General features: G+C 43.4%; 2 protein-coding genes across 2 annotated transcripts in view; both read right to left on the bottom strand.

The window, feature by feature from the left end:
* Nucleotides 1-558: 558 nt before the first annotated feature.
* LOC308334579 (ankyrin repeat domain-containing protein 9) lies at nucleotides 559-1,458 on the bottom strand (the record flags this gene model as incomplete). The annotated part of the gene is made up of 1 exon (XM_080791379.1): nucleotides 559-1,458. One exon carries the CDS (start codon nucleotides 1,456-1,458, stop codon nucleotides 559-561), a length of 900 nt encoding a protein of 299 aa, XP_080647505.1.
* Nucleotides 1,459-12,052: 10,594 nt separating this feature from the next.
* Nucleotides 12,053-27,176, bottom strand: part of lrfn2b (leucine rich repeat and fibronectin type III domain containing 2b) — a gene marked incomplete at its 3' end in the record, with an annotated part of 54,888 nt that continues 39,764 nt past the window's right edge. Inside the window, exons 3-4 of the mRNA XM_080790272.1 lie at nucleotides 18,137-19,536; nucleotides 12,053-13,124 (exon numbers count right to left, since the gene is read on the bottom strand). Coding sequence (XP_080646398.1) covers nucleotides 12,053-13,124; nucleotides 18,137-19,530 — 2,466 coding nt within the window. The 5' untranslated portion in view covers nucleotides 19,531-19,536. The remainder of the gene's footprint in view (nucleotides 13,125-18,136; nucleotides 19,537-27,176) is intronic.

A 27,176-nucleotide genomic window follows, 5' to 3' on the forward strand; every position in this document is an offset into this window, starting at 1 on the left:
CGCGTCCGCATGCGCTCCAAAATCATCTCACAAGTGCGCTCGCATAACAAGTGTTTGATTAAGCACAAACTAATACATTGTAAACATGTTATATTGTTTTTAATTGCGCGATTTTAATTACTTGTAAAGTTGGAAATCTCTCTTTTGTTTTTTACATACACATACCGTTTTATATTAACATTTTAGGAGTGAAAACATATGTTTAGATGCCTGTGACAGTGTCAGCAGTTCAGACAAGGCTGCTCCGCTTGTGTAAGAAAGAAAAAAATGCGTACGCCAGCTGAGGAGCAAACGTGGATTTTCAACGTTGTCACGTTCAATTTCAAGCGTTGGCGGAAATGGTAAATGTCAAAAATGTCGGCAATTTCGGCGTGCACCCATATTTTGGCGTACGCACGGTTGATAAATGAGGGCCATAGAGTAGCCTAGGTTCCATTTGGTTCCTAAACCATCAGTCATTTTCCTGGGGAGTCGGGACCACCTGGAACCCTGGCAAGGTCCTCTGGGGGTCCCCGGATTCTACCTTGAGAACCACTGGCCTATACCATGTAAATCATGCTATAACAACACTTTTAATGTCTCATGCTGACTGCGAGGTAGGCCGGTTGGTTTCAAGGAGAGAGGTATTGGCAATTCATGCAGGCTATCAGAGAACCTTGCAGGGCTGAGTTGCTTCAGAATAGTTTGCATGGCAAGGAGCACCAAAGGAGCTGGGCTCTTTCCAGTTAGATAATTAAATGTGTCCTCGCCGAGAAGTTTGGCCCAAAACTCAGGCTTTTCACCAAGTGCACTTTTCATTTTGAAATTAATCTCGGGCATAAACATCAACATATTGTCCAAACACTGCCTCGTGTTTCCACCGTGGTTCCCTGCTTTGGAGTCTCTGAGACGCTGGAGGATGATGTCCAAGGGCGTCCTGCCGTCGTGGTCCTTAGCGCGCGGCGACGCTCCGTTGCCCAGCAACATGACGACAGCCTCCGGGCGCAGGAGTTCGCACGCCAGATGCAGCGGCGTCTTGCCGTCCTCCGTGTGAAAACACCCGCCCGCGCCGCTGCCACGAGAGCCGACGCTGCCGGGTATCCGGTGCGCCTCCAGCAATATGAGACCCAGTATGTAGCGCCTGTCATAGCGGACCGCCATGGCGAGGTGCGGAGCGGAGGACGGGCAGCAGCAGAAGCGCTCGCCGGGTTTGGCGAGCGCCTCGTCGGCGTTTCGATTCAGCAGGTGCCGCGCGTAGGCCTGGTGGTCGTGCACTATAGCGTAGAGCAGCGCCTCGGAGGGGCTGTACGTCCGCTGGCTGGCGTCGTCCTCCTGGTAGAAGGTCTCCATCGTCCGCATGTCCTCCAGCATCCAGACAGGCTTCAGATCGCGCACGGCCTTGTAGAAGAGCAGCGAGCATGCTTTGATTTGTGCCTCGTTCGTTTGAGGTATGATGGAGTGCTTTGCTGGCGAGGCCATGTTTATAATCAGCAACCCGAAGTGTCCTTCACACATGCGTCCTTCATATTCCACTACTAGGCTTACTTAGTGTTACTTTTTTATTGTCAACTCTATGGACGGTTTACTATGGACTGGATCTCGAATAAGATAACGTTTGAGCGCGCACACAGTCGTAAAAGTCACACACACACACACGCGCGCCCCCGTTAGCATTCGTGTGCCCATGCGATGATGCGATCAGGCTGTCACCAAAAGTCTGCAGGCTACACTGCAGCATGGAGCTACTGCGCAGGCGCCAACCATTAATGTCAAACGCCACTAGTAGCCAGTAGGGGAGATCCTTGGGGTTCAGGGACCCCCAATTAACCATACAAATCATTTGAACCACTTTAAGTATAAATATTGTAGAATAGGTGAAGAGATCACTGTATGCACCAAGAATATACTTTCAAAGGTTTATCATCTACATCACAGGACAAATGTTTCGGCTATCCAGCCTTCATTTAAGTATAATTATGGCATAAGTGGTTAATAAAATGTGTGAATATTTTGTTTTATTTAGCAAGCAATGATACATAAATTAAAAGTCACACCCGTGTGAAGTGAGGGGCACTCTCATCATGATACCTCATCGACATACATCTAATTCTGGCCAAACATTAGTCTTTTAATGTTTGTGTTTACACAAACACTCAAAACTGGCCATTCATTATCAATGGCATTTAATGTTTGTGTTAAGACAATAACGTAAAACTGGCCATTCATTACCATTGGCATTTAATGTTTTTGTGTGTTGCATGCACACTAAAAGCTGGGCATAGGCCCTAAAAAGAATGTTATTTTCCTGCACTATAATACAAGAAGTAGTTGTCTTACTGCAGGTATCATTTCATTATTACAGCTGGAATCCCTTACTTGCTTTTCCAAGTGGACGTAAAGCAGTTGAGTTGACTAGCAGAGAGAGAGACTAATCAATGTAAAAAAAATATTAAAAGGGGCGCTCTTATCATACATCACATTCCATGCTCAACCAATCACATCATCACAAATGTCATTCCAGCCGATTTGCTTTTGTATTCAATGTTTGTGTTTACAGTTTTGTCTTCAATGTTTGTGTTTACACAATGTTTGTTGACCTTAAAAACACTATCTCCTTTTGGCCTTATTGTAGACTTTTACCTTAAATCTTTTTTGTATAACCTAATTATCAAATATTTTTGTACAGACATATATTTTTTATATTTTGTTACGATGATTTTTTATATAACATGTTATGACTCAATTCATTATATACCGGTAACTAGGGGCATTTAGGACACATTTTCAGGACATGTACTTAATTTCTATATATCTTTGAATAGTTTTTCTATACATCCTTGATTGTATTGAATGTATTTAATTATTTTGTATATTGTATTCTCTTCAAGTTTGTTGTTGTATGGTTCTGTCACAATTGTATCTGCTATATACATACAGTATATCTAGCTCTGGAATTCATATTCATATATTTATTTGATATTATATATATTTTTTTTATATTTTTTTATTCATATATAAGTGAGGCCTTAGATATTTTTTAGGTAACTGGTATTTTGTAACTGGTATTTTGAATACCAGTAAGATGCCCTGAGGGCGAGAAGCGACCTCGCCCTAAGGGAGACTGCTGGGCGAGTGCTGGTGCTTTGGCATGGGGGCCCGGGGTCGGATCAACATAATGAAACGAATTCTGTACTGGCCATATATGGAACGTGTCTTGAGTGTATACAGGGTTTGATGAGGTAACAGGAAGGATGGGTGGGGTCATGAGGCATGACCATTATGGAGGCGTTACGTGGCACACGGAAATGCAGGTTGTCATATAGTAAATACCTGAAATGTGGAGTGCCTGTTTTATAAGTAGCCTACCTATGACAATGACAGTCACTCACTCTCACCTCCAAGGCTATAACGCAAATATTAGGTTTTCAGACACTGGTGGTCCGAGTCCTGCATAGCACAACCATTAAAAAGTTCCCCAAATAATAAGTAAGCTAAGTAAGTAAGTAAATACATTAATAACAATTTAAGTAATATATTACCATTATTGCTTTTCTTCAATAGAACAATCATTACAATTATTGCCATCCCCTCCGTTCTGTACTGTGTACCACGGATTTGAGGGTAAAAAGTGAGGACGCCAATTGTGATTGGCCGGAATGTGATGATGCATGATGATGTAAGAGTGCCCCTCATTTCACACGAGTGTGATTTTATTCAATAAAACCAGATATACCAAAGGAAATCGAGCTTTTTGAATTTGTTGCACCTACGCTGTGGAATGATTTACCACTCTGCTTGAGAAACGCTGTATCTGTTGAGATCTTTAAGAAGCTATACTGAAAACAGTGATTTCTATGTATTGTTTTATCTTATCTATTTCTACGGTCTTTGCTGCTCTGTTTCTTATTTCATTGTTGGTTTATTTTTGATTGAGATGTTCTTGTTTTATTCCTTTTATTTTATTGTACAGCACCTTGTAACAACTGTTTTGAAAGGCGCTTTATAAATAAAAATTACCTTACCTTACCTACCTTTACTGTGCTGTATAAAGAAATAAACTGTCAACACATTGATTAAACCAATATTGTATAGTCTTCCTTGACTATTAAAGACAATGGTTAATGTTTTACTGTAAAAGGTAGGCTAATTTGTTTCCCCCCCCAACCTCCATGCAGTAAGGTGGCATTCTGCCCATTGCATCCCCACTGGTATTTTTATTAAAGTAGAACTACTGTTCAAAGTAAACATTCCATGACAGCACCCGATCGTTGTTTCGTCACCTGATCTCCCATGTTTTAAGTTACCCATTAAAATGCTATGGCACAATATGGTAAAGGAGGTATACTCACAGCAAGTGAAGTTGCAAACTTATGTGATGCAGCTGGGTATGGTGGACCATGGGGTCTGGAGTGATAGCGATAGCTCTCACAGCTCCCGTAGCAAGATTGTCAGACAGCAAAATCCATATTGTGTGTATTGTATCAGTGTCTTCTCCAGGCCAAAAGTTGTTGTAGTGAGTGACTGACAAAATGGTTTAACATTACGCGTAATGTCCAGAGCTCTTTCTGTGGAGTAGGTATAGGTGATCATTTATCTTCCACATTAGGCTAGCATAGCTCTGGTCCATAGCCTTACAGCTCTGCCGTTGCGACGGCATTAGAGCTATGTGGACCAGATCTAGTAGCCAATATACTTTATGCATGCTGTTCATAAAGTGCCTATTTAATCAAATCCAAACATAATAAATAAACAAATTGATGGTAAAACCAACACTGGCACGTAGGCTAGCCGCTACTGCAACCAAACGTGGGTGGCCCAGTGTGGATTTACCCATTTGCACACCTGGCCCAAATTTACGCAAACAATAAGCGTCTCTTCCATTTGGCGGAGTCAGGTTCTCTCTCTCTCTCTCTCTCTCTCTCTCTCACACACACACACACACACACACACACACGCGCGCGCACGCGCGCGCGCAACTTGATTTAAATAATTACCAAAATAAACAAAGTAGAGTAAAACTCTGCTACGCTACTAGCCTACAATGATTCCGGCGTTTTGTAGAAATAGTATAGTCCACAAGAGGTCAGTATTAGCCTATCATATAAATGTCCTATAAACATTTTAAATTGCTTTGAAGTGTTCAATAGAATACATTGTGGGGGAATATATATATTTTATTTAGCATTTCTGCAGATGTTCTCTGTGGACGTAGCACATTTGGCAAAAATAGATGACACCTATATCATGCAAGATATATTTCAGTGTGAAATTTCATAGTGTGAAAACATATGTAGCCTACTCAAACATTCACATTGAACGCATCATGGTCTTAGAACCTACTGTAAACCAAGTGTAATGTATATGCTACTGTGTATGTGTGTGTCTGAGCACAGTGCAGTAGTGAGTAGCAGACCTCACATTGCTCTGGGCATCCCAGGGGCTCAGGAGAGCACTCAGAGCTCCCTAAAGCCTTCATGTTTTAGTCATGGCAACAACATGCATGAGGCCGCTGCTCCAAGAAATTCCATAATAACTCTAGACGTGGCAGGGCCACACAACATGCTTATCCCATAACATAAGAATGTATTGTCGGAGTTGTTATTGCAATATTTCAGTATGAATTGAGTTCTTATGGGGTCTGTTTCAAAGGCCATACCAGTGGTTTTCAAAGTGTGCGTGTGTGTGTGTGTGTGTGTGTGTGTGTGTGTGTGTGTGTGTGTGTGTGTGCGTGCGTGCATGTGTGTGTATACTGAATGTGCAGGTGATCATTTTTGTGTCAGTTTGGAAGCAGTTTGGAGTGCAGTCCATGCTGCTCAATGTTTTGCCACTCAGTCTATAAGGGAGCGTGCCCCGGTGAAAAGGTGATGCATGTGCATACTCTCTATTGATGTCATTCAAAAATATTTTTCATTATGGTAAATTCCACATTTACAGTGTTTTATTGATTTCCAAAAGTAGTCTAATGATAATCTAATTATTGTAAATTGTAATTATGGTGTTTTGAAAATAATATTCATTGCACTCACAAAATTCAGTCCAATTATTAATACTATTATTCATCAGCCCCGCCATTACAGATTATTTCACATGCCTGTTCCAATCCCATGTGATAACTGTTCACACATAACATAGCTGTTTGTTGTATTTTTTATTTATATATCAGAGTAAGCTCTTAATAATTAATACTATGCTCATGCTGTCATAACAATTGCCATGACTGTTGTGTTTTCTTTGATTAGGCTACAGTTAGTTTCCGTGCACTGCCTCTGATCATTATGGAGGGCTACACACGCCTGTGATTTCATCTGTAGGCTTGGTCAGTGGCACTGCAGTCGCAATCAAGTCTGCTTTTAATCCACGGTAATTACGATATAATTGTGATGTTCCACTCTAATCAATTTAATTAAATATTAAAAATTCCCTGCAGGCACAATGTGAAACCCTGCACCACCATTCATTTGTAGATGCTGTGGCTTACATCTGGCTTCAGGCACTTCAAGGCTTGTAAAGCTGCAAAGGTGTTTCTGAAAATAGCCATGGGCAAGTGCACTATCTCTAGCTGTATTTTGTTTTGACCAGGGCACACTGACTGACTGTAGTTACTGAGGGAGGAGATAGCTTATGCACTTTTGCCCATTCAGACTGCAGCCTAAGGCTCCAACCCATGTAAAGTAATTCTTCCACAGAATCTCCTGTTGACACAACTTAAATAGCCCATATACCACAGTAAACGGCACTAAACAACAAACTGTGCTGAAAATGTCCCATCTACAAGCTTTCCCATCTACAAACTAACATATTATGTTAACGCACTTATATAATGTGGGACTTTGTCATACGATGGTGTTGTGTGAAGAAAATATCCAATCTACAAGCTCACAGCGTATCGTAAATCTGTATAAAAAATCACACCTGTGTGAAGTGAGGGGCACTCTTATCATCATACATACCATCATCTCATTCTGGCCAATGAATGACCAGTTTTAAGTATCTGTGTAAACACAAACATTAAAAGACTAATGATTGGCCAGAATGAGATGATACAGTATGATTGTAGTATGAACCCAGTGTATCCCACATTATGAGTTAACATAATAGGGGTTTTGCCACAAGTGGAATAGACTATCATATTCATACTTGTAGCTACGATATTTTCATGCACCCTCTCTTCAACAAAACAATTTTGTTCATGAGCTCTGCCATGAATATAATATCAGACTGGAAATATCTTTATTCATAGAAATTCATTAACTCAGCTGGCCGTGTGTGGTGGTGCTTCAATTATTTGAATAAACTTTAAGAAATATCTATATCCCAAACTTCTTCTCTCTCGTATATCTCTCTGTCTCTAGCTGTTCTTTCCCTTACATAACCCTAGTAAAAATCCCAGAGACACTCCCGAGTCCCAACATGGTCTAATACTTTGCACTACCCTCTCCACACACTCCACTCTTGAGATTGGCTGAATTGGCGCAGCCCCTCCTATACAGCTTTTGTCCCCACACGTCTCATATTTGCCATTGACAATGAAAGGAGAAATTAGGTCATATGTGCCTCAAATATGACGTCAATTTGTGGCAACACAAACAAACAACAAATTAAATGACAATGAAGGGGAAATGTACGTCATATGTAGACGAGCAAATCGGCTAACAAATCACATAAATTCAGTTGTTCATGAGATAATGTATGATGATGTATAATGATAAGAGCGCCCCTCACTTCACACGGGTGTGATTTTTTAAGAGGCGCTAGCCTCTTAAAAGTCCAATTGTCCAATTGTCCAAAAGTCCAACTGTCCAATTGTCCATGAGTAGCTGTCTGTCTGTCTATGAGTAGCTGTCTGCCTGCCTGCCCAATTGTCTATGAGTAGCTGTCTGTCTGTCTATGAGTAGCTGTCTGCCTTCCTGCCTGTCCAATTGTCCATGAGTAGCTGTCTGTCTGTCTATGAGTAGCTGTCTGCCTTCCTGCCTGTCCAATTGTCCATGAGTAGCTGTCTGCCTGCCTGTCCAATTCTCCCTGAGTAGCTGTCTGTCTGCCTGTCTATGAGTAGCTGTCTGACTGCCTGCCTGTCCAATTCTCCATGAGTAGCTGTCTGTCTGTCTGCCTGTCTATGAGTAGCTGTCTGCCTGCCTGCCAGCCAGCAAGTTGGTTAACAGAAAATAAATTGTTATGGCTGAGTAAAATAAAATACAATAAACACAATTTGCCTGAAAATAGATTACCCAGCTATGACCTTTTTCATGAAAAAAAATGAGTAGTGATATGGCTGACTGAGTAAAATAAAACAATCTACCTGAAAATAGATAGCTATAAGTGAAGAGCAATTTCCGCAATTACCATTTCCGCAATTTCCGCAATTTCCATTTCCGCAATTTCCGCAATTTCCATTTCCACCATTTCCGCAATTTCCGCAATTACCATTTCCGCAATTTCCATTTCCGCATTTCCATTTCCACCATTTCCCCCCCCCCCCCAAGCTTTTATTTTCGTTCGAGTAATAGTACAACTCTAATAGTATTACTTATAATAATGTAATTAAAGATAACTTCATTCAGATTTATTTATTTTTATTTCATTTTCCAGATTTTTTTTTCTTCTTTTTTTTAGATTTTCATTGGTGGGCCAGTCATAATGGTCCCGCGGGCCTGATGTGGCCCGCGGGCCTGAGGTTGAGTATCACTGGCCTAATGCATACCAAACCAGGGGTCCTTTCAATTAAAACAAGTTTGAGAACCAATGTCCTAAAGAGGATAATATTGATGTGCGAAAAGATCCGTATGAATGCTGCTGTGTTGTTTGACATTCACTGTGCTGCACGGTTAGCTGCTGATGAAACACGTTGAAAAGTCAGATCTGTGACCTTTACCACATGAGGAAGGACACTCCAATATGGTTTCTCTCTAGAGATGTGCTCGGTTCTGTTATCATAATGAATGCAAGGACAAATATTAGCTAGGAAAGAAATGCTAGTATTGTCATAGCACAGTGGTTATCAACCTGTGGGTTGGGGCCCACTGGTGGGTTCGTGAGGATATTGCAAATGGGCCCACTACGATTGTATTGATAACATAAAGCATGTTCTTGTTAAAAAAAAGTTAAGGATTTCTTTTTCTTTGTGATACCAACAAATAGTAACTTGTATGGCAGTAGTTTCATTGTTTCAAACCGGAACACAATCAATTGATTGATCATTAAAATAAACATGCTGTGATAATGCATGTGCCTCACCCATTTAACCATCACGGTTATTAAGTGGTCAAGACGAACCACAACATTTTGAGAACCAACGCCAGACAGTATGCCAACAATAATTGTTTAAAAAACTGAACTGAGAGGGGTAGATGGTTCATTGTCAACCTTGACCTTTGGTCACCAAATATAGCACCATCTGTCATATGTTTAGTTAGACATCTAAAATATGAAGTGTTATGGTCTTGTGTTGTCACTTGAACGTCATACAGTACAATGCATCACTGCAGATAGTGTCATACATTCAACTACCAATTATACAACAGGTCGTTTCGAGGAAGGAATCTGATTGGTTGAAACGGCTTATAGCCATGGATCAAACCAGCACCATTCACCACCTAATCAAAACAAATAATTCAGCTGCTCTGTTTTCCCAGAGCGCTAGCAAACTCGGTGGCTAGGCTAGCTAGTTTCTTGGGACATTTGTGGTCGTAATGACTACATCTGTGATATATTTTTTCAGCGCTTTTCTTAGTTTTAAGGGCAACTGTTGTATAATTGCAATATTACAATTATATATTATATATAATATTGCTTAATTATGATCTTCTAACGAGTGCTTTTTGTACTAGTTGTGTATTAACCAAAATATTAATAAATAAAATACTCTGAGACAACATGGCTGTTTTAGGCAATTTTAGTTTTATCTTTTAGTAGCAAAAACAATAGATTTGACCACACAAACATCTTCTACAACTCCAGGTAAGAAATGTGTACAGTTAGGTAGGCTGTAATGTAATGCCAGTGTAGTGTACCTCCTCACCTCCAGAGACACCAGTACACAGCTTTTTGTCAGAATACACATTCTTACACACTGGAATATTGTACAAAAAAGCCAATATACAGAGACATTGTACACGCGCAGTCAATCCAAGATATCACAAAAAAGTAATCAGACAACACAACATGTGAAATGACAGTTTATATACTGTATATGGTATTTTTACTTTGACTGAATGTATTGGTTTGTTTGTCAAAAACATGCAACTACACTGGACAGAATAAAAGCAAACAACTTCAACGTTGTTGAACATACTGCAAAACCTTTGCATTGTGTTGTCATGAAATGGGTCTTATTATAATATCACAAGGCCCATGGCGTTAGTTTTAGTTAAACCTGTACTCCCATGTGGTTGATTTGACCCAGTAGGAATTTTATATAGGCTACATTTCCCGTGGTATAAGGACAAAAAGTCAAAGGAAAGGGAGTTTTTTGTTTCAAAAAAATTCTATCTACACCAATTGAAAACTCTACTCTTACAAAATGATTGATATCACAAAATTGGGAACAGAGGTACCGTAAGTTGACTGACAAAATGCCAAAAATGTTTACAGGCCAAGTCAGCTATATTTGTTAACCAGTACACCGAATATGAATGAAATAAGTTACAATAATGTGTTTACTTTAAATGCTTTTTCTTTATTTTTTTATTTTTTTTCCCTTCTTTTTTTTGATATAGTGTTCAGAGAAAGACGTCTTCAAATGATATCCATCATCAACATACAACTTGATTATGTTGCTGCCAGTATTGATAAATAAATCAAATACAGAAGATAAATAATTGTCTTCGACCAATCTTCCCCCTGTTACTGTTATAGCCTCAGTTATTTGGCATTATGAAAAATGACGTCAATAGTTTACCGACTCCTCACATCATAACAACTGTACGGGAAACATTAATTTGTTTTCAGGACTGATTGATTTATTGATCGATGTATTAACCAATATGATTGCATAAAATCTGATATTGATACCATACTGAATTATTCAATAAAACCCTCAAATATATACTCTGTATAGAAAGTAAATATATTATTCACATACATTTTTTGTCAATAAATCCTTTTCTTTCCTTCCATTTGTTTCTCTTTTACATCTTTAGGAATTGTAGCATCACGTCTATTTATAGGCTACTCGTTCAGTCAGATAAGGTTTAACTGGTTTCTGTCAGTGTCAGAAATGAGAATAGACACACATTCAGGTTTCAGAACTGTAAATATTAGCCATACCCCTGCTCTTGTGCAGAGGGAGAAACTAATATTTCAGCAATGCGTGTTTGACCAGCAATATATATATATATATATATATATATATATATATATATATATATATATATATTAAAAAAAACTTTAATTGCATTACATATATTACATTTACACAGCACAATTAATAGTAGTCCGAGGGTCTTTCACCATATTTCTGAATGTCACTTGGTCATTTCCTTGAGTATACATGGTGGCCAAATAGTCATTGTCTCTCTTAAAACAAGACCATGTTCACTTCTGTACAAATTATGAGGCAAAGTAATCCAAAGCGTCTTATTCAAATAGTTTTGGCCATTTACTGTGCACCCCCCCCTTGTCCAATGTCTCACAGACATCCAATCATTCTGTAAAGTGGTGTGTTCTGTACAGTAGTTGGTTCATCCTCCGCAACACGAGCGATGTAAGCAAAACATGGCTGTCAAGTGAATACATCAGTTCCGGGCCGATGTATCACAGAAACAATTCATGCAGAACAGAGAGGAAGGGGAGGTTGAACGACCAGTGGGTCTGTCTGTCTGTTCCCTAATGTATGCTCTGTCGTACGGCAGTGTTGCAGTCTGAAAAACACAGCTGTATAAAAGCTCACAATGTATCATAGATCCTGATCATATACTGTAGATCGGCTTTTTGGTCTGCAACACTGTCGTACGATGAAGAATGCATCAGGCTTGTCTGTCTGTCTGGCAGGGCTGCTTGCCATCTATCCGTTGGGCAGTGTTTGATGGAGTGTGTCAGATTGTACCCCCCCCCCCCCACACACACACACACACACACACTAAACCGTGCTCTCCATCACCCAGTCGGCGCTGTCTATCGTCCCTTTGCTCCCTCCCGTATCGGGGCCCTCCTCGTCACACTGTAGCAGCATGCCGTTCACCGACAGGCTCCGTTTAGTCCAGATGCTGCTGAACCTCCGTGGGTAGCTGTTGCACGCCTGGGGGCCGCTGCTGCCGCTATTGCTACCCGGGCCGCTGCCCACAGGACCGGCCACGTCCCCCATGTCGAAGGACTGGCTCCGCCTGGGCACCTTGGAGTCCAGAGGGAGCATGAGGAGCCGGCTCAAACGAGAGTCCAGCGTCCGGCCCAGGAGAGGCTCCCGATCTGTGGGCGGCGTGGCCATAGAGTCACGCTCCAGGCCAGAGAGGCCACCGGCCATGGAGAGCGGCCTCAGGTCTCGTCCCTGCGAGCCCCGCAACTCCAGCGAGGCAAAGGCCCCAAGGAGGTTGTCCAGGTTGGCCCGCTGTGGCTTGGCGGGGGCCGATCTCCAGATGCTGGCCAGCGCACTGTTGGGGCTGTATGAGCCCCCCGCCAGCGAGTCTGAGGAAGAAGAGGAAGCGGTGAGGCTGCTCTGGAGGGAGCCACACTTGAACTCCACCACCTCATCCTGTAGCGTCACTTTGGCCTTGGGTTTGAGGATAGGTTGGGACGGGGATAGGGACTGGGACCCAGATCGGGACTGGGACTGCAACGGGGGCATGAGACCTCCATTCGGCCCCAGGCGGCCCCCGTTGGTCTGCGAGTGTGTCTCGCTGACGTTTGTCAGCTTGCCTGCGTGCGGCTCGGCATCCCCGCCCTTGTACCGCACCATGAGGATGACGATGAAGACCAGCAGCGTGGCCACGATGATGCCCCCCACCACCAGGATCATGGTGCCCCCAAGCAGCTGGCTTGGCAGGGACTGGCACTGGGTGTAGTCATCCTGGGTGAAGAACTCTGTGCAGCCCACCACATTGGTGGCAGTCAGGGTGGTGGCCGAGTCGTCCCAGGCCGCCAGCACACACAGATCGTATCGGGTCCCGGACACCAGGTTGGTCACCAGGAAGGCTTTGCTGGACGCCGGGATCATCCTGGACAAAATAAGACACAGAGAAAGAAGGGGAATTAATTGAAACCCCACAGGTTAATCGCAGTGTAAAGATAACGAGGCACTTCTCCGTAATGGCACAGCTAGGCCACCGTTTCACTTTAACGACAGAGTGTGAGGCTGTGAAGACCTGGAAGAGTGATACGGGCCAACGCCATGAGTGATAGAGCCATCAAGATCAGAGCGCATTACACATGTAATTTCACCAATCGGCGACTTAACTAACTGCTGTGGTTAATGTGGGAGTGATTCACAATTTTTCATTAAAGCAAGAGGGGAGGAGGGTAATGGGTATATATACGTATATTTGCATTCCACTCTAGCTTCTCAAAAGTGAGAAGTCTTCCTGCTGTTGAGGTTCTAACGGACCGCCAGCAGTAATTGGCTTTATCTCTCTGAACCATCTGTCTTGCTGCAGTGAACAGAGGGACCGTTTGATATTGGAGACATGGAGCAGTAATAAATAAATAAAACGGATAAAGCCAGGAAGGATTGTAGGCGGAAGCAGAGCCACAGACCCCACTCTGTATTTTATTTGGGGTGGGTTGATTGCGTCTACAAGCATCGGCATTAACTGAACCTCATCTGCATTCATGATTTATTTTTGTGCCAAATTGAGCATTCAAATCTTCCCACCCCACATAACAGAAGCTCATGTAACATTTAGAGTTTACATCGCAGGAAAGCGTGTTACAGATAATATACTTTGCTACACGATGCTTTCGACACCTGCCGCTCGACAAATTGCCACAATGCCACTTGAACATTTTCAACTCAGCCTCATGGTGGCGCTATAACTGGCCGATTAGTGTTTTTACCTCTAACTGCACGGATCTGTGTAAAACTTTGTACACATCACATCTGCTCTTTATAGCGCCACCAGAAGGACTTGGTTTCTCATAATCCATCCTGATTGGCTACGATTGGCTTCTAAACTTTTCAGGAGTAGCTCACTTTGTACCCGTTTTGTACAAATCGCCACAACTCCTCAACACACTGCCCGATTGCGATGATGCATGCATATTCTCACTAGGTTGAGGAAGAAATGCCACTTGACAGTTTTTGAATCAGCCTCATGGTGGCGCTACAACAGGCCAAGACACATAACACACACACACACACACACACACACACAAACCATATTACTCCTAAACATTTTGCAGAACATCACACACACACTCCTATCCTCCTGGTGGAGACCTGTGCCCAGAAGGGCACTTTTTCTAGTTGTATCTGTTTTATTCCATCGTAGAGGATGGTAGTATAGGGGAGAGAGAGAGCGAGAAACACACAATGACAATGAATCTAGGTCAAATTCGATCCAATAATGTCACATGCTCTGTTGAGTGATCACAATACATCATAAAATGCTCTCTCACCGAAAATAGTGACGCAGTCAATGACATAATTCAGACTGCCATATTCCCTTTCACATCTGTCTAATTGATTCCAGGCATAGACTCTGCATAATCTATTTATTTCATTTTAACCACATTAACCCAGGCATCCCATATTTTGGGAAAATAGCTAAAATGGCAGATCTACAAGCCCACAACAAGTCACAATGTGACACGTTCTGAGCTTGTAGATTGTCTGTTTTCGGTATTAGTCGTACAACGCCGTATAGGTCTTAAGTCACATGCGTACATGGGGATAAAGTAGCAGTTCATATAGTAATGTATACCCATGCTTATCACTAGCAGATACGTTTCATGGGTCTCACACCTTCAGGCTGCACTAGGCAATTTGGAGAGTGCCCCACTTATTATTAATCAGAAGAGAGAGAGAGATAGAGAGCGAGAGAGAGAGAGATTAGAGGGCAGGTGGGCGGGGGGGCAGGGAAATAGTGACAGCATCAGAGAAACTGAGTGGGAGGGTGCTCCAGTGCTGTACTGTACTGTATAGACTGGTTGAATGTGTAGTCCCAAAACGTGGAGACGTTCTGCACTTCCTGGTTCTCTGTCTGAAAGTTCTCTGCTACCAAACATAACATGACTTGTCTTTTAGTTTTACTGGAACTCTTCTCCACTAGTCCCAACCTAACATTTTAGTCCAGTTATTGACGAAATTGTCATCATAGCTTAGTCTTTATTTAGTATGCATTTCTTTTTGTGGGGCGCCAGCCCCCAAAAAGTGTTTGTTTGTACCCCATAGCGTTGATTTGATTGGCTGAGAAATGTGTGTACCCCTGGCTGGAATGTGATGATGTATGATGACTGACGATAAGAGCGCCCCTCACTTCACAAGTGTGATTTTCTTATCAGTACAAAAAGGTAGTCGACGACCATGTTTTGTCATAGTTTTAGGTCAACAAAATTAACACTGGTGCAGTGGTGCCCACCTATCCTGTTACCCTCCCATTGATTCCTTGGGGCCCTTTTCCTCTGGACAAACACATCAAGGTCATGTCAAATTGTCTCCTGGCTCATTGATTCGGCCTAAACATCAGGATGCTGCTGCTGGGAAACATGATTATGCTTATATAAGCAAAAATCCCTAATGGCTTCTCAGTGACTGCTTCTTTCTCTCCTGGACTCAGCAGCTGTATTGTAGCTGTGGAGATTAAATGGGCCATGACGGGTTTCTTTGTCTTTTTTTTCCCTATACCCTTTACTTGAGTCTATACAATATAAGCATGCCCTCACACTAACTGTAATGGATTAAAATATAATTGAAGTTGGAGAGTCTCTCTGTGCGAGGCAACCGTGCATTGCCATGTTTCTGTGACATAACCTTTAATGATCAGTGGCGGACAAAGTACTCAACTCCAGTACTAGTTAAAGCACAGAGACTCCTAGTCCTGGTTAAACATTACTAATATAACTACAAGTACTCAACTCCAGTACTAGCTAAAGCACAGAGACTCCTAGTCCTGGTTAAACATTACTAATATAACTACAAGTACTCAACTCCAGTACTAGTTAAAGCACAGAGACTCCTAGTCCTGGTTAAACATTACTAATATAACTACAAGTGAAAGTTGCTCTGTCAAATTTGTACTTGATTTAAAAATCACACCCGTCTCTGAAGTGAGGACACTCTTCTCATCACACGTTATCATACATCATCTCATGTGGCCAATCACACGTCATCATACATCATCTCATCTGGCCAATCACACGTCATCATACATCATCTCATCTGGCCAATCACACGTCATCATACATCATCTCATCTGGCCAATTTGCATCCTCACTTTTGTCCTGTGTTTGTGTTCACACACATTTGTCTTAAATGTTTGTGTTTACACACTTTTGTCTTCAATGTTGGTCTTCAATTATTTCATAGTCTTAGGGACTGTGTAGCACCTTGATCATCTTTAAAATGTCAATATCTCCTCACTACCAAGACAAATTCATTTACATTTATGGTACTTGGAGATGAACACTAGAGCCCCTTTTCTGGGTATGTCATAATTAACATTCGCCAGAAAAAGACCGTCTACAAGGTGTCGCAATGGGGCTATTGCGTCTTATAGGAGGGGACCCAGTACAGACCCCATAACTGGTTAAGAATGTTCAATGCCTCTCATCACTGTGTTGTGAGAGATTGTCAGACTAACAACTACATTGTATTCATTGGACCACAGATTTACTTTTGCCATTTCCTGAAATGTAACAGCTTTCCACTCAACATCGACGATAGGATATCTGTCTGACTATCATTGTATACCCAGTGTTATCCACACAGCTGTAATCAATAGCGCATGCTTCTCAGTGAATAAGACTTGAATGTACAATACTATCACACTCTTTTCATCCCACGGCTAACAGCCAATAATGCCGGCCTCCAGGACCCCACCTCACATTGTCTGAGACTCGTCCCAGCAACGTGACGGCGGGGGTGTTAAGTAAGGAAGTATCGCTCCGAGAGCATTATTGCGATTGAACTGAAATATTACTGAAGATCTGCTCTGCTGTAGGGACAGACAAAATCCTGTTCTAGATGGCTTGGCCTTCTGTCACACCATAAAAATAATCTTACTGTGTCATTGGTGGAGTAATTATGGGGAAAGATACTGTATAAAACTGGGAAATACACCATAGCAAGGACAGGGTTGCTTCCCTCAAGGCTAAAGCCTGAAACTATGTCACGTTCCACAGGTTTTTAAAGGGAGTAGCCTACCAAACTGATTTAATAACTGCCATTAAGAAATTGGATCCCCCCCCCCTTTCCCTGGCTGCATGATTTCACATCCATTTTACAAGCTGCACTGGCAGAATATGAGCTTTGTAAATTACTATTTCAGCCCTGTTTAAACGCTACTGGATTGACTGAATATCTGCCCATCAAGCTCTGAGCTTATAGGAATTCCCTCCCGGTTATGTACTGCTGAGCATAATCGAGTCCAACCCAACGCAATGCTCTGCAAAGGACATGTTGAAAAGGAATTGGAACAAAAAAGGAAGGAGAATAGAGTTGTTTTTTGGTGTGCCTGTCCAACAATTCGATGGACGGCAGAGTAGTTTGATGATGGATGGGTTCTCTGTATAAAAGGAAAACAGCAGCTAAAAGGGAGATGTATTTCAGACAGCCACTTGAATATACAGACATGGTGTCCTTGTGCTGTATTGTGCTGAATCCCTGCCAGGAATAGCTTTGTTGGAGGTCTGTGGGTTTATTTCAACACAACTCTGCACACTCAGACAGGGACACACACGCACGCATGCCCACACTTTTAAAGGCGAATTCCGGACCAGCCATTTTAACCTTAAGATGATGACACTGTATCCATTGATGACCAGAAGAAGCGGAACCCCCCCCCCCCCCCCGTGGAAATAAGTCCACACAATGTTATCGGTCTTTGGTTTCCACCTCGACCAGAACGCCTACCTTCTTAAAGCCCCTAACAGTGGTTCACATTATATCAACAGAATTCAGTAAAAAAACGACTCCTTTAATAAATGGTGAAATTTTTTTTGTAAATGCTCAGTGGATTCATATCACGATCGAATCCAAATATTGATAACAAAAAGTATAAAATCCCTTCTATACCTGTAGATGAGCACTTCGTCGTCAGAGCAGTTGTACTGCAGCTGGTACATCTTCACCTTGGGTGCCGACGTGCTGACCGTCCACGTCACCAGCGCCGACACTGCCGTCACCTCCGACGCCGACACGGTCTTCTCCGGCTGGCCCTTCGGGGCCCCCTTGATGACCTTGGTGGTGCCGGTGATGTCCGAGAGGCGGGACTTGGGCTGCGCCGGCTGGGCTCCCGTGCCGTTGCTCAGGTGAGGGAGCTGTATGATTGACACTTCCACGGAGGCGGTGGACTCCCCCGCCACGTTGGCGGCGATGCAGGTGAAGCTTCCGTAGTCCTTGGACGTGGTGATGGTGATGCTCAGCGTTCCGTTGCCGTACACGGTGGTGCGGGACGAGTTTCCCAGTAAGCGGTCGTCCGGGGAGATCCAGTGGATGCTGGGAGCGGGATCCCCGATGGCTTCGCAGCGCAGGCTGGCGGTCTGCCCCTCCAGCACCAGCATCCTGTGGGTGTGCTGGGTGATCATGGGGGCCTGGCATATGAAATCCTCCTCCTTCACGTACCAGAAGTAGCGCCCCTTCAGGGACGGCGGGGAGGCACAGGTCTCCAGGTCGTCGTCGCGCTCCAGCCTCCGGAACCAGAGCATCTCGCAGTTGCAGTGCAGCGGGTTCCCGCCGACGCTGAGCGACAGCTGGGGTGCGTAGGGCGTCGTCAGGATCATGGAGTCCTGGGCACGGGCGAAGATGGGATCCGGCGGCAGCTTCTGCAGGCGGTTGGAGGTGAGGTCGAGCCTCGCCAGCCTCTCCAGGTCGGTGAACGTTCCCTCGGGGATGAAGTCCAACAGATTGTGGTCCAAGCTCAGCTGATGGAGGTTGACCATCAGCCGGACCGAGTCCCACGGCAGAGAGACCAGGTTGTTGTAGGACAGGTCCAGGTCCTCCAGGGTCGGGGCCAGGTCCTCGAAGGCCCGCTCGTAGACGTGGCCCAGCTGGTTGTTGTTGAGAATGAGGTGCTGCAGGTTGATCAGGCCGCGGAGGTCATCGTTGCCCAGCTCCGTCAGTCTGTTGTTGTCCAGGTGGAGCGAGCGCAGGGTCTCGAGGTCGCCGAAAGAGAAGGGCTGGATGTAGCCGATGGTGTTCCGCGACAGCGTCAGGTCGACGAGGTCGGTCATGTTGGCGAAGTCCTGCTGGGTGATGCGGAGGATGTAGTTGCCGCCCAGGCGGAGCTCCACCGTGGTGCGGTCGATGTCCGACGGCACGAACAGGAGGCCTTTAGCGGGACACAGGGTCCCCAGGGACTCGGACAGGTTCTGGCACACGCAGTACTTGGGGCAGGCATGGGCAAACATCACTGTGATTCCCAGGACCAGCAGGCAGCCGAGTATGTGGTCCATGGTAGAGTCATACATATGAACCTAAGAATGTCAAAACAGCAAGGGAGAGGGAGACAAAAGAAAAACACAAATTAGTGGAAGACTACAATGTGAGTGTTAATTAGTGAGCTTAATCTCTACATTTTGAAAACATTTATTTAGGATATGACGTCTGGGTCATGTTTGATGCTACTGTACGTCTGCTGCAACAAAGCCAACTTTGGAGAGTTTGAGAATGGATGGTGTCATCGGTTTTAACTTGAAACATCCCGTGTCAGACCACAAGAGATCAAGCCCACACTTTTCTCCAGCAACAGTACCGATCGTTTGCGGGTCCATTTGGTAACATTTTGAGTTACAAATGGATATGTATTTTACCGTGTTTATTTTTGTCTGTTCATCAGACAAAAAATCACGGGGATATACTTTGTTTTCTTGAAAGGCTGCTGCTTTTTGAATAAGTGGCATATGTGAGAGGAATTTCCACAACAATACCCTTTTGAAAATGTTACTCTTGAACCCATTATGTCATGCGATAAATTAAATAGTGGTGTGGCAGATACCGGGTAGAAATACGTGTTTGAAATACATCCTTGTTGGCTCAAAGGAATGAGTGTTGGAGGATTGTCGACAAATCCCAGGAGGTCTATGTTGATGTGTATTGATCTGAATATAGACTTCGCCAGTACAGTAGAGCATAAGTGGCACGCCCTCGCATCCTTAAGCATTACAATGAGGTCTGATCCCCTGGCTTTTACAGTTTACATATGAGAGAGAGAGAGCTCAAGATCATCGGAACATCTGGTCATCCATGATTCATGAATCCATTTTAAGGCCTTCAAATTAATAATAATATGGCTCGTTATTTATATATATATATATATATATATATATATATATATACACATAGCAGATCTAAAACACATCATGACTCGCAAGTCTATTTTTGCCATTTCTTTCCCACTGTACTGGAGGGCTTAAGTGGTTAATAACGCAGTCACTTCTGCACACACTGGGACATGCAATAATCCCTGCGGCATTCAGTGTTGTTTATTCAGATGAGGTCCTTTGTGAACATTGAAGAAACTTGTGGCATGCAAACAGTGCACAGTGGGGCCCATTTACACAGTCCTGTCACATGCAATGTCATCTTCACTGACAGCAAGTTACACACTCTGAGTCTCTGACACAACAATGATAAACTGTATGCTCACAACAACCAAGTTACACACTCTGACACAACAATGATAAACTGTATGAAACAACCACCAAGATAAAGACAATGTGGCAAAACAGCATGCTTTTCAACCCAAATGATCCTTGTGTGCATGTCTGCACTCTCAGACTACAAACATAGGCGCAAGAACGCACACATGCACGCGCGCACACACACACACACACACACACACACACACACACACACACACACACACACACACAACACACACAGAATTACAGAACCTAGACAAGACATGAAAACAATGAAGGAGCCACAAAGTTTCAATGGTGACATGCTTTGTATTTACTGCAACTGCTAATCTGTTTCAACTCATAACAAAGACCTTTTCCCTCCACTTAACGGCATTTCTTTTAACAGACATTATTTGACACAAAAGTAAGCAAAGCTACAAGCTCACAAAGTGTTGTGGTGCAAAGCATCACAGCTCTGCTATCCTTAGAATATTTTTGAACATTTGACATGCCCAAAATAGGGACGGCAAGTTGAAATTGGTTAACCTATTTTGGGCGGGAACCCCTTTTGGTGTTAGCATTACGTTATGCTTTAGCTATTGAAAAATAGCAGATCTACAAGCTGTTGTAGGTCTGCTATTTTAGAAAAATCGAAGAACGACTGACATAGAAACATAGCTTTTTCAGAAAACTGTCATTTTTAGAATCTGATCTCAGGTCAGAATTGGTTAAAGGGTGCACACAATCACGGGGCAACAGAAAAGCACAAAGAGAAGTGTTCCATCACCAGGGGGGGGGGGGGGGGGGGGGCCAGGACCGCTTAGTAAATCATTGGGTCAAAGTCAAGGACGCCCTATGTGGAGGGATGGATTGTGACGAGGTCAGGGAGTTAGGAAAACCAGATCCCCCCCCCCCCCCCCCCCGACAAGTCAAGCATGTCAGAGGCACAGCAGCATGGGTGGCTCTTTCATATGTTGTGCACCGCCACCTTCCCGGGACGGCAATAATCAGCGGAAAGGCCTTGATGTGCACACTCATCACTTGCTGCTGACAGACAGACGCCCACATCAGCAGCGGGTTCACAGAGGGTGAGGGGTGGGAGGGATGGGGGGCGCTGCCTGCCTCCAGCCTTGATAGCCTAACTAACATGCTGCTGGATGGAACGGTAGAGCATTGTATGAGCTATTGAGCGATACAGCTCCAGAGCTTTATGTACTGCATAGATACAGTAGACTGTGGTGAAATATTGTAAATACACACCCGGGGGCGGGTCCTAAGCAGAAAAGAAAAACAACCTTTTTTAATAAATAATAAGAAACATGTGATCAGAATATACTTCTATGCTCCATCCAAGTATATATATATATATATATATTAGGGGTGTGCTGAAATATCGATATTGCGATATATATCGATACGTCCTCCCACGATAAATAATCAATATCGATTATTAAAATATCGATATAGATAAAATTAAATGTTTTGAAAAAAATTGAAATGTTGTTCATAATGAAGTGATGAACAACATGTTTAGAAATGGAGGAAATGACAGCTAAAATAAAGTAAATCCCACTCTCAGATTCCACAGCGACCAGAAGTACTGAATATACTGGATGGTGATTTGTCCAAACAGCTTTGTGGGAATAGCTGACACCAGTCCACTGACACCAGTGATAATGGTCAGTTGGTGATGTTTGTGAGGTATTATGATCATACCAGTGATAATGGTCAGTTGGTGATGTTTGTGAGGTATTATGATCATACCAGTGATAATGGTCAGTGTTTGTGAGGGTATGAGGCAAAGGGGGAGTTTATTGAGTATTAATTTAGTGTTTGCGTGGTGCAACCACTATAGACAGAGTGTCCCTCCCTGTGTCCGAGCATGAAAATAGCGTTTTTTTAGTTCCAAGTATTTTGTAGTTGCAGATATCGTGATATTATCGTTATCGGGGGCCTAATATCACGATATATATCGTATCGTGAGGTACCCATATCGTCATATATATATATATAATATATTAGGGTTGGGACGATATGGGTATTATATAAAAAATAAATATTAATAATAAATATAGCTGCAAGCAGCAATAAGCCACACAGCATCTCATCTTTAAATAGCGGTTTGGAGACTGGAGATGACGTCACTTTTTTGTTACGTTGATTAGCTGAAGGGGTTGTCTGTCAATGCTGTACTCCCGCAGTCAACCATGCATTAGCAGGGTCGAGACGCCACACAAATTAATGGAAATATGATTTCAAGAAGGAGTGGTTAACCAGTCTACGGAAATCTTTGACGTTGCTTTTTGGACATAAATAGATTTCATGGAAAACGACAGCTTAGAACTGCGAAAAATCCAGTATGAAAAAACAATAAGGGGTCCTTCGGGCTTGACCCCTTATTATTTATTAACATTATCATCATCATCATGACCCTCCACATTTGGAGAAGGCATAATGACCGGGTCCCCGGGAGGTGCTGTGGGAGGTGCTGTGGGAGTATGGGGCCGAGGGGGACCTTGTTGAGGCCCATCTAATCTAGACCCAAAGCGAGAGCTGTGTCCACCTGCTCAGGAGTCCGATTGGTTTCCGGTTTGCCTCCGCCACGGCTGCGCCTTGTCACCTATCCTGTTTGTGATATTCATGGACAGGACCCCAAGACGAAGTCGTGGTGTTGACTGTTGAGGGTATACGGTTCGGTGAGCTATGGGTCTTGTTTTTGCAAATGATGTGCTGAAGGTCTCTGGCACATAGGCCAGAGACCTTCAGCTCTCACTAGATCGGTTCGCAATCGAGTGTGAGATGAGGTATGTATTATTATTCACTTCACAGATAAACATAGCATATTGAAAACAACATCAAACACTTTAAAGTGAATTGTGCTTCTGACAGTGCACTTCTGGGGTTATATTTGCTGTTCTAAATGACGTGCCAAGTCCTCTGTGTGCAGTACTCTACTGAGAAGTGTTGACTCAGGCATGAATGCATAATACTGTTCCCTATCCTTACATTGTAAAAGGATTTCTTTCATTAGTACAGACAGAGCTAGGTGGGAGGATTTGCATTGTGGTGATTACGTCCACTTCACATCACACAAAGGGTCAAGGATGTGTCTTTTGCTCGATCATATTTATAGGAAAATAATTGGTTTCCCAGTCCCAAATGAGAGGAAATGCGTTTTCCAGGAAATTCATTAATTCACTTGGCAAGGTAATTTGTACTACCTCAGTGGGTACTGCATGCTTAATCTATGGTCTGCCGTACGACGGTGTCACGTGCCAAAAATAGGCAATCTACTAGCTCACAATGCATAGCATCCACAACTTGTTGTGACCTTGTAAATCGGCTATTCCCTGGACCTTAAAATGGAGCAATTAGGCACTACACTGCCATGGTTTGAGGTTCCACTTCTTGGATGGGAAGTCGCACTGTTGTGCATTGAATTGTCTATAGACCCAAATATATTTATGGTACAATCCGTATTGGGAAAATGTCCATGCTCCCTATTTCAGCCACTCCAATGATGCATTTTGTGAGCAAGCACCTATGTTGATGGTTGTACATTTGCAGATAGGAGATTTCAGCATTCGGGGCTTCTATCTCGGTGTTGAAACTTTTGTGTGGAGCAGGGCTGGCAGCAGAAGTGAGATCAGGCCCTCCCTTGATACTTAATCTAATCTTTGAGATGTGGAAGACTAGCTCCTTATTAGCATTCTCTCCGCTTGTGGTTTTCTCGGTTAACAGCTCTAAGTAGCTTTTGGGGCAAGAAATCTGCCTATAGTCTTCCTGGAGATTGCAGAGTCTGCGAGACATTACATCGAGCGTGCACTTTATAGCAGATAAATATCAGGCTTAATAGAGACACCTGCGGAGATGGGGTAGGGCGGGGCTTTGATGGGTATACGCTGTGGCAAATTGGTGGAGAGACCAAGGACAGGAAAGAGAGAGAGAGAGAGAGAGAGAAGAGAGAGAAGAGAAAGGGGACAGCTAGGTTTAGTGGGTCACTCGCCTTGTTAAATGGAATGCAATTGTGTCAATCACCCCGCACACACAACCGTGTGTGTGTGTGTGTGTGTGTGTGTGTGTGTGTGTGTGTGTGTGTGTGTGTGTGTGTGCGCGCCCCACACCATCTCTCTAACACTCTTGCAAAGCGATGCCTTTCTGCTGCAGTGCCATTTCGGGCTCCTCCCGAATGGCTGCGTATTCTCTTTTTTTTCCCTTTCCCCCAGCAACACGGATCGCATTTATCATAAGTGACAAGGAGGGGTTTTCATAACAGCTACTCAGACTAAAGAGCAGCTTATTCAGCTAACTAACAGAAAAGAAAACACTCAGGCACTCCTCACACAGCCTGGTCGCTCTCATGTTAATAACCCCCACATCTCATTCCACAGCAGGTCGAAGCCTGCCTTCCTCCGGTTCACTGATGCTGCCTCCCCCAAAGCCCTTTCTCGCTCTCTCCTTTTTGTATGGGTTTGAGTCTGAACTTCCAGGAGGCTGCTGTGTTCAAAAGATTAAAGAACTTCAGCGGGAACTAGAAGTGACATCGCAAAATTGCTTTTCTATTGTCTGGCTAATTAACCTTCTTGCTCAGACAGTTTGGAGAAATGGTCTCTTGGAATCCCTCCTCAGTGTGAAACCGTAGACGTCTGCCTCGCCCGGAAATAAAATCAAACTCTGACATTTCCCTTCCCATTTAATGTGTGAGCGTAACGAATGGATATTGTGTCTTTCGGTGGAAACCACATCGGTCATAAAGTCAGGGAACCATTTAGATTCAATGTTCAGACCCAAGACAATTGCTTACATCCATTCCATGCTATTTAGCGGACACTCGACAGAGGGTGATGTGGTAACAGTACAATTATCTCATAGGAACTCCCGTTATCTACATGTGCTATTTTTGTTCATCATACGACAAAGAATAAAATATGGCATTCATTCAACGATATGCTCCTATAATATTATTTGTAAATGTTTTTTTAAATAGCCCATCTACAAGCTTGTAGATGGGTTTTTGGCACTGTCATATGACAAAGAATGAATGTGCATGGTTTCAGTCCGATAGTAACAATGTGTTCCTAAAATACTCAATATTTTGTAAATGTTGAATAAATCAGCATAATCAGAGAGAGATTTATGCTGGTTTACCTAAAGTAACCTTATGACAAAAAGACACACACACACCCTCTCTTCTTCCTCTCATAACATGACTCCTGTTGTCTTTCTTCCTATGTTCTAACACGGATGGAGCGGGCTCCCTCCTACCCGCCTGACCGCCTGCCTCTGCATTCAACACACAGCGGGCTCCCTCCTACCCGCCTGCCTCTGCATTCAACACACAGCGGGCTCCCTCCTACCCGCCTGCCTCTGCATTCAACACACAGTGCGCTCCCTCCTACCCGCCTGCCTCTGCATTCAACACACAGTGGGCTCCCTCCTACCCGCCTGCCTCTGCATTCAACACACAGAGCCTTGAGCCTCCCCGCCTGCAGGATGGAGCGGGCTCCCTCCTACCCGCCTGCCTCTGCATTCAACCCACAGTGCCTGCAGGATGGATCATATATAACCACGGCCCAGCGACCTTCATGGCCGTGCCTCTCCAGGGGAAGCGCTGAGTGATAACAGGCTGCAATGTGAGACTTCCTCTCCAAATGCCACAGAGAAATACCCACACACGCACGCACGCACGCACGCACTGAGGCATGGCCTAGCTCTGCTTTCACACATATACATATTGTTGCTGTCGGGCAGAATCCTCTTACCAATTATCAATTTTTTAATCATAATCCTGAAAAGTAACAGGGTTGAGCATGTAGTTTCCACCAGACAGCAACTATATGCACACCAGTATATGCACTATGCGTGCGCATGGCCGGGTACCTTTATGATACAGTGCAGATGGTGATGCTGATGCATACATTCATACGGCTAGACCTACATGCAGATACCAAGTTATAACCATGCACTTCATTATACTACAGATGCTTTGCAGATCGTTGCTGTGTGTACGTCTGTGTGTTGGTTAAAATATTGAATCAATGAAAAGTACAGTAGTAAAAGCTTTTCAGAAAAAACATCTTAACTCCATTGGACCCTCAAACTGTCTGCTAAAGCATCTAACTCCCCCCCTACATAAATTCATATAAATTAAGGTGGCAAATAATGGATTGAAATATCTTGGCATACGCTTTTGGCCAAGCTCTTTGATTTAACCAATTGTATTTTCTACCCCGAGATGTCTTTACTAAGGCAGATTGCAATCATTACAATGAATGTCCTTCCTCACATATTGCTGTTTAAATCAATACATAATCCAATTTATATATAGATCTGTTTGTTTGGGTAAAGAAATAACTGCCATGGAATGAATTAGGAAAGCTCCAATCTCCCATAAGAAACAGAGGATTAGACGTACTTCATTTGATATGCTGTATCACTGGGCCTCACAAGATTTGACACAAAATGGGTTGAAGAATGTCAGTTCTACTTAA

The sequence above is a fragment of the Protomyctophum bolini genome (assembly GCF_963924005.1).
Source record: "Protomyctophum bolini genome assembly, chromosome: 19".
NCBI classification, from domain to species: Eukaryota; Metazoa; Chordata; class Actinopteri; order Myctophiformes; family Myctophidae; genus Protomyctophum; species Protomyctophum bolini.